General features: G+C 33.2%; 2 protein-coding genes across 2 annotated transcripts; one reads left to right on the forward strand and one right to left on the reverse strand.

The window, feature by feature from the left end:
- The first annotated feature begins 2,330 nt into the window (after positions 1 to 2,330).
- Positions 2,331 to 4,446, forward strand: ABA4 (abscisic acid (aba)-deficient 4). Its single transcript, XM_079031143.1, has 6 exons — positions 2,331 to 2,622; positions 3,083 to 3,278; positions 3,387 to 3,487; positions 3,712 to 3,840; positions 3,915 to 4,003; positions 4,215 to 4,446. The coding sequence occupies exons 1-6, from the start codon at positions 2,578 to 2,580 to the stop codon at positions 4,363 to 4,365; spliced, it is 711 nt and encodes a 236-aa protein (XP_078887269.1). The 5' UTR covers positions 2,331 to 2,577; the 3' UTR covers positions 4,366 to 4,446.
- A 35-nt stretch (positions 4,447 to 4,481) lies between these two features.
- Positions 4,482 to 7,098, reverse strand: LOC145093097 (alpha/beta-Hydrolases superfamily protein). Its single transcript, XM_079031142.1, has 8 exons — positions 6,732 to 7,098; positions 6,488 to 6,532; positions 6,284 to 6,404; positions 6,138 to 6,186; positions 6,005 to 6,053; positions 5,091 to 5,188; positions 4,874 to 5,006; positions 4,482 to 4,799 (listed from the first exon to the last, which is right to left on the reverse strand). Exons 1-8 carry the CDS (start codon positions 7,071 to 7,073, stop codon positions 4,659 to 4,661), a joined length of 978 nt encoding a protein of 325 aa, XP_078887268.1. The 5' UTR covers positions 7,074 to 7,098; the 3' UTR covers positions 4,482 to 4,658.
- Between the last annotated feature and the right edge of the window lie 235 nt (positions 7,099 to 7,333).

The raw sequence follows: 7,333 nt of genomic DNA on the forward strand, positions 1-7,333 counted from the left end.
TTCCAGCTTTGGGACTATTCTTGTCCCAACTTCTAACCTCCATATCTTCTTCGTTTCTTACCCGTTTTCGATGTTCCTTATATCTACGAGAAGGTGGAAACATAATCTACACTTATGTTAAGTCATATCTCAATGACTTAATACGAATCTTAATATATTAATTCATAAAGTTGGCCCAAAAAGCATAAAATTTTCATTTTACTCTTTTAACCAAAAATATATCTTCTCATGCATTCTTTCTCTTGAACTTACTCATATAAACCCTTCTAAGTGACTTAAACTTATCTTGGCCATTTTCATGAAGTCGCAACTACATTTTCTCATTTTTTTCTCATAATTGACCACTTTACCCTTTAGTCAATATTTGACTAAAAGCCAACTTTCTCTAAATTTTGGGTTCTTACAATCTACCCTCCTAAAAGAGATTTCATCCTCGAAATATTTTCTTACTCTCTTGGTTATTTTCTCACTTAATGACCCATTTCTAAGGTTATTTTCTTCTTTAACCTCTTACTGAAATAGCTATCTACTTTCCTTTTCTTTGCGTTTTCAATGCAATAGCCAATCTTTCTTCATTTCTTTACTTAAAACTACTCTATACACTTTTAAGCAATCACATTGCATACTTAGCACTATTTTTCATCTTTTTGTCTCACTTTTCACAACCACGTGCATAAACTTACCTCTTTTATTCTTGATTAGTTCTCCATGTTCTCCCGGTAACCACTTTTCCCGAATTATAATAAAGTCACTAAGTTTACCAAAATTTTGATTTTGAGACCGAGTTTCAAAGTTCAAGAAAGTCGTTATATTACCATAAAATTTCGATTTTGACATGAGTTTTTTCTCAATTATGCGATTAAATTTTCAATTTTGTTGCCATGTCAACCAACATAGTGATTCAGGAGATGTTATTATGGTTTAGAAGCTCGATTTGTTCAAAAAATAATTAAAGTTCAATATAATGGTTCAAACTCACTTACAAGTCAACGAAAAGGGCATAGTCACCCTTTCAGGAGATGTTATTGTGGTTTAGAAGCTCGATGTTTACAACAAATAAATGACATGACAATATTGTGATGTGGAAGCCATGCTTGATCTTATGTGGTAGGATTGAGTTTCAAATATAGGGTTTGCATCGAACCCAATTTCACATATCTTTTTAGGTCAATCGGGTGGGTCAAACTCACTTAAAGGTCAACGAAAATGGTGTACTCGCCCATTTAGGTGACACTTTTTATTATAATGTTTGATGTTTAATTCTCATAAGAGTATTTCTTCACAAATGGCGTCTAAAGGTCAATCTAGTGGTTCAAACTAACTTAAAAGTCGGTGAAAAGGGTGTACTCACCCTTTCAGGAGATGTTATTGTGGTTTAGAAGCTCGATTTGTACAACAAGTAAATGAAGACCCCTACAAGGTTGATCAAGGAGATGCTTAGTGAGTTTGAACCACTAAATCGACCTTGTAGGGGTCTTTATTTATTTGTTGTACAAATCGAGCTTCTAAACCATAATAACATCTTCTGGAAGGGTGACTATGCCCTTTTTGCTGACTTGTAAGTGAGTTTGAATCATTGGACCGATCTTCATTTACTTGTTGTACAAACCGAGCTTCTATACCACAACATCTCTTGAATTGGTTAATTGGTTGACATTGCAAAAAAATTGTAAATGTAGTGATATAATTGAGAAAAAAAGAAGAACTCGGTGTCAAAATTGAAATTTTATGGTAATATAGTGACTTTCTTGCAATTTGAAACTCAATGTCAAAATCAAAATTTTGGTAAACTTAGTGACTTTATTGCAATTCGGGAAACATGGTTACCGGAAGAACATGAAGAAGTGGTAATTTGGTTGATATTGCAACAAAATTTAAATATACTAACATAATTAAAATAAAAAAAAATCATATCAAAATCAAAATTTTATGGTAATATAGTGACTATCTTGCCATTTGTTCTTTATGAAATCAACCCTTGAGGCTTTAAATGAGGTTACCATATGAAATTGAGGATGCAACAAACCTTGAGGACTAAAATCGTAATTTACAAAACTAAATATGAGGCTTGAAGTGAGGTTACCATATGAAATTGAGGATGCAACAAACCTTAAGGACTAAAGTCGTAATTTACAAAACTAAGTACATGCGATAACAAATTTTGTTTGGAAAATGACATGGATATCGGATAGTGTTGGATTGCACCTTTGAAATTTGAATCTTTATGTTTTTAAGTAGTTATATATTTGGTAACATATACATATACACATAACATAATAAAATTAAGATGTAATTTTGTTTCTCTTTTTGAAAATATTCATACACAAAATCAATTCTATATCCTCTCTTCATTAAAATAAAAGGAAAACTAAATTAAATTGGGTGAGATGAATATTCACTCAACAGACAAAACTTTTCATTTCTTTTTTCTGAAAGGAAAGGAAAAACAAGACTACTCATCTCTTTTGTATCTATGATTGTACTACCACTTCTAATTTCTTTTTTATATAACGACAACTTCATGAAGAATCCTAACCCATTTCATCTCTCAATCTCACTTACTTTCTTACATCTATAATGGCTATCTCTTCTTGCCTTTGTCACCATCAATTAGCACTCAAGGTATTGCTTCTTTCCCATTCTACTGTATCTACGTGTATCTGCATATGTTCAAACGAATTCTCCTTCAACATTCATGGTTTATTTGCCATTTTTGCGATCTGGGTTCGAGTTATTTCACGTTCTTGGTGCTGAATTTGGTTGGTTTTGCCAATTTGTGTATTTGCAAATGTTGTAATCACTTCACCTTTGCATATTCATGATTTGTTTTCCAATTTACCAACTGGGTATGATTCATTTTGCTTTCTTCGTATCAATTTAGTTATTTGTGCCCATTTCACTCTGTTTATATTGTGTGTTTGCAGATTGAATCATCACTTTGCATATATATGTTATGATGTTCATATACTTATATAACTTGTTTGTTTGTACTTTTCCCCAATTGAATTGGTTTACTTTCCCGTTTTCATGTTTGAATTCGATTGGCAATTTAGGGTTCATAGATGTTATCTCTTTGTTGTAGATTAACCTCTTAACGACTGCATCCAAACACTCGAAATCCACATTCGCTATTAAACCCATCAACACCGAATTTTACGGAATACATATCGGAAACAAGCTAAGAAATCAATGGAGTTTTATGAGAGGATCAGGAGCTATAATCATACCAAACGAAAGCTTCAATCTGCGTCAAAAAAACTCAAAATTGCAAGCATCATGTAATCCTTTCGTACCCTTTGTTTATCATGAGATAATTTATCGATTAAACATCTAAAACTTTGTTAATCTTATCAATTTATAGTTCGATTGGATCTTTGTTCATGTAGGTTTTGCTAGTATGCAATTAGCGAGTGATGCTTTTACATTAGGAACTGCTGCTGTTCTTCCATTCTACACTCTTATGATCGCAGCTCCAAAATCCGAATTGGTAAATTTTACAATGTTATAAAGCAAACAAAAAAAAAGAAAAAAAAAAGGTATCGAAATAACTATTTAATGCTTTTTCTTTTGACTTTATAAAAACAAGAATTAATCTTATAAACTATATATAGATATTTCTTTTGACATAATACATAAAGAACTAAACTTTAAACTTACACTCATGGGACTCTGTCTACCTGATGTGAGACACTGAATTGTTTTATCTTGTAGACTAAAAAGTGTATGAGAAGTAGCATACCATACGTAGTGCTTGGGGTTTTATACTCGTATCTTCTATATCTTTCGTGGACCCCGGATACATTTCGGTTAATGTTCGCAAGCAAATATTGGCTGCCCGAGGTAAGAATTTCTGCCCGAATGATTTGATAAATGATAATAGCGTATTTTTAAACTTTACCATGGTTTATTTTCAGCTTCCGGGGGTAGCTAAGATGTTTTCTAATGAGATGACATTAGCCTCGGCGTGGATCCATTTGTTAGCCGTTGACCTCTACGCAGCAAGGTAGGAGGGTATTTACGTCTTTTGCACAGACAAGATATCAGTAGCCAATCATTGTCCCACCTTTATGGGTGGGATGAAAATTTGTAAATTATGTACCATTGTGTATAAGTCTGGTGCATATCAAACACAATCTGATGCATGCCAAACACAGTACATGAAACGACAGTTGTACTGATTGAAGCTAACTTGTGGTTTTGATTGGTGGAAACAGACAGGTGTATCAGGATGGATTGGAGAATGAGATCGAGACGCGGCATTCGGTTTCTCTTTGTTTGTTGTTTTGTCCAATTGGGATACTTGTTCATGCTATCACCAAGGCTTTAATTAGTACATTTAGAGAATCAAAAAGTGAGATTCATTGATGTTTTTATTTTTCCTATTAAGTGGTGGAGCATTTATTTGTTCAAGTCTTTTAATCTAATTGGTTATGGTTTTGGTGTAAATCATGAATATGTTGTTGTAGGATGTGTCTTAGGGGTTTATGTGAAATAAATATCTCTAATTCCATAAAACACCTTGTAATCCTCCCTTATCCCAACATAATCTACAAAATAATCTACACTTCACCTTGTGCCAATAAGGACCTTTTAGTCATTTCACCACCATAAAATTGAAAAATAGAAAGATAGATAACACTATTATTTGCATTATCATGCTATAAGCTTTTTATCCACGACAAGATCAATTGTGCCCCTTTTTCCCATGAAGAATCCAACATCATATCATGTGCAACACCTTCAACACACACCGGTTCCACACAGTAAAAACTCCCGGTCTCCTCAAGTCCTTTCTCATCCTATAAAACATCAAAACATAGTAAATGACTATTTTACCCTTTTACCTAAAACACAAAAACATAGCATTTACTACCACAATGAAGTCATCGGCTGCACCCATGACAAGAAGTCGAGTAAATTCAGATGATGCAACCGGAAGTGAAGCATTAAGTTTTCTTAAATCAAACAATGGCATTCTTGAACTTTCTCTCATCAATTCTTGATAACTGAAATTAACAACAAAATGAATTTCTTTTTTCTTTCATCACACAAAATAATCCATAAAGAAAAAGTAAATTATTAAAACAAACCGCAAAACACGATGATCTTCCATTCCTTTAGAGAAAAATGTTTCTTTGCAAAGGGGTAAAGATGTCTGAAAAGCTTTGGCTGCTAAGCTCATTGTGACCTAAATAAACACCAAACATATTATAACGACTTAATCTGGTAAGCTATATATGAGTGTTTATTTTTCTTCTATTATATGTTGTTATTTTCTCTATTAAAGTGTTTTTGCACACAAAAGATCTTTTTTTTTTCTAGCCTCCGTAAACAATTTGATTTTGACTAAATGACAATTTTACCCTTATATAACGGTTCTGATTTTGACCAAATGACAATAAATGACAAACTTAGTAAAGGATCTGATTTTGACTACATAACAATTTTACCCTTATATAAAGGTTCTGATTTTGACCAAATGACAAATTTAGTAAAGGATTTGATTTTGACTAAATAACAATTTTAACCTTACATAAACGAACTGATTTTGACTAAATGACAATTTTACCCTTATATAAAGGATCTGATTTTGCCTAATGACAATAAATGACAAATTTAGTAAACGATATGATTTTGATTAAATGACGATTTTAACCTTACATAAACAATCCGATTTTGACTAAATGACAATTTTAACCTTACATAAACAATTTGATTTTGACTAAATGACCACTTTACCCTTATATAAAGGATCTGATTTTGACTAAATGACAATTTTAACCTTACATAAACAATCTGATTTTGACTAAAGAAAAATTAAATATTCTCCTATATTTTCTTCCTATTTATCCTCCTCTCTACCCATTTTAAATGGAGACAAATAAATTAAAATATTATTACTTTCATTAAATATAACACATCTCAGCATTTAACATGGGTATGAAGATGTGTAGAAAGATATTTAATTTAAATGACAAATTTACCCTAACATATTCATATCTACCTTAAAGGCAGCAACAGGTTTTGAAAAGAGATACCTCCATACTAAGCCACTGACCATGAAAACAGAACTTGTTAGCTGTGACACGTGTCAACAGGAAAAGAAAAGGGGATAATCGTAAAACATGAACAGCAACCTATTTCCGGTAGGCGGCACAGAGCAAACAAGCACAGCTCCGGCGAGTTCTGCAAATCACAATTAAATCTAACCTAAATTGACTGAATTTCAATTTTCACATGAATAGATTCAAATTTCCTCATCTTCATCTAAAAAAACACGAACCAGAGTATTCATTGGCGATGTAGTATTGGACGATGAGTCCTCCAAATGAATGTCCAATCAACACCGGTGGTGATGATTCCGTTTGTTTCTGGATGAAATCAGCAATATCGGCTGCGTGTGTCTATTGATGAAGCAACGAATTAATTACAGAATTTGTTGCAAAAAATCAGATGAATTATCAATGGCGATGATGGATAAGAGTACCTGAAGAGAACCTGCCACCGAACCCTCTGGAGCATCGCTTTCACCCTGGAAATGTTCCAAATTGTGATTTGAACGAGTATAAAAAGAAAATTTTGCACTTTAATTCGACGCGATTATAAATTTTAGTGATAATTTGAGCCAATTGAGTATTGACCTTCGAATTTCAATTTTCATGTACATAGAAATGGTGAAAGCTAAAATTGAAACCCTAAAAATGAAACTTCGGAGGAAGGGGGAATTGAACCTGACCCAGAAGGCTGAGGGCGTAAGAATCGAACCCATTTTGGGAAAAGAAAGGCAACCAGTGTTCGGCCCAGCACCAAGCGGCATGAAAGCTTCCATGGACGAACACTAATGGAGGTGGATTCCATGATTTCTCTGTTTTACTTTTATCATCTTGCAGACATTTCTGGTAGATAACCTCCATGTTGAGACCAGAAGGGAGCTTGTGGAAAATACGAGATTGCCCTTGCTTCAACTTGTATGGCACCTTCATTTTGTATTCCTTGCTGAGAATAGCTTGGGGCATTTTGGTGATTCTTGTAGTGGGTATGCTTGCGAGAAGACAGCCATGAGCAGCAGCCATTGTTTTGGTTTGAAGAAAAATGTTTTTGGGTCATTTTTATCAGTTGAGAGTTCACAGTTTGAGATTGAGCGTTTTCTAAATGAACCCTTTGAATATCTATTTTTTTGGTATACACCCTTTAAGATTTCATGACAACATATAAACCCCCATTGCTATCTTATTGTGGCAATTAACACCTATAATGTTTGATTTCAATATCCTTTAATATTAGTTAGATCAAAATGTGACAAATACGGAAATACCATAGATTATTGTTATCA

The sequence above is a fragment of the Lactuca serriola genome, chromosome 3 (assembly GCF_051521515.1).
Source record: "Lactuca serriola cultivar US96UC23 chromosome 3, Lser_US96UC23_V15, whole genome shotgun sequence".
Lineage (NCBI taxonomy): Eukaryota > Viridiplantae > Streptophyta > Magnoliopsida > Asterales > Asteraceae > Lactuca > Lactuca serriola.

Coding starts and splice junctions, on each gene's coding strand:
- ABA4 (XM_079031143.1), top strand. CDS start 2,578: ATGGCTATCTCTTCTTGCCTTTGTCACCATCAATTAGCACTCAAG. Junction 2,623..3,082: donor ACCATCAATTAGCACTCAAG/GTATTGCTTCTT, acceptor TCTTTGTTGTAG/ATTAACCTCTTAACGACTGC. Junction 4,004..4,214: donor GTTGACCTCTACGCAGCAAG/GTAGGAGGGTAT, acceptor TGGTGGAAACAG/ACAGGTGTATCAGGATGGAT.
- LOC145093097 (XM_079031142.1), bottom strand. CDS start 7,073: ATGGCTGCTGCTCATGGCTGTCTTCTCGCAAGCATACCCACTACAAGA. Junction 6,533..6,731: donor CCCTCAGCCTTCTGGGTCAG/GTTCAATTCCCC, acceptor GAACATTTCCAG/GGTGAAAGCGATGCTCCAGA. Junction 5,189..6,004: donor AACCTGTTGCTGCCTTTAAG/GTAGATATGAAT, acceptor GTGTTTATTTAG/GTCACAATGAGCTTAGCAGC.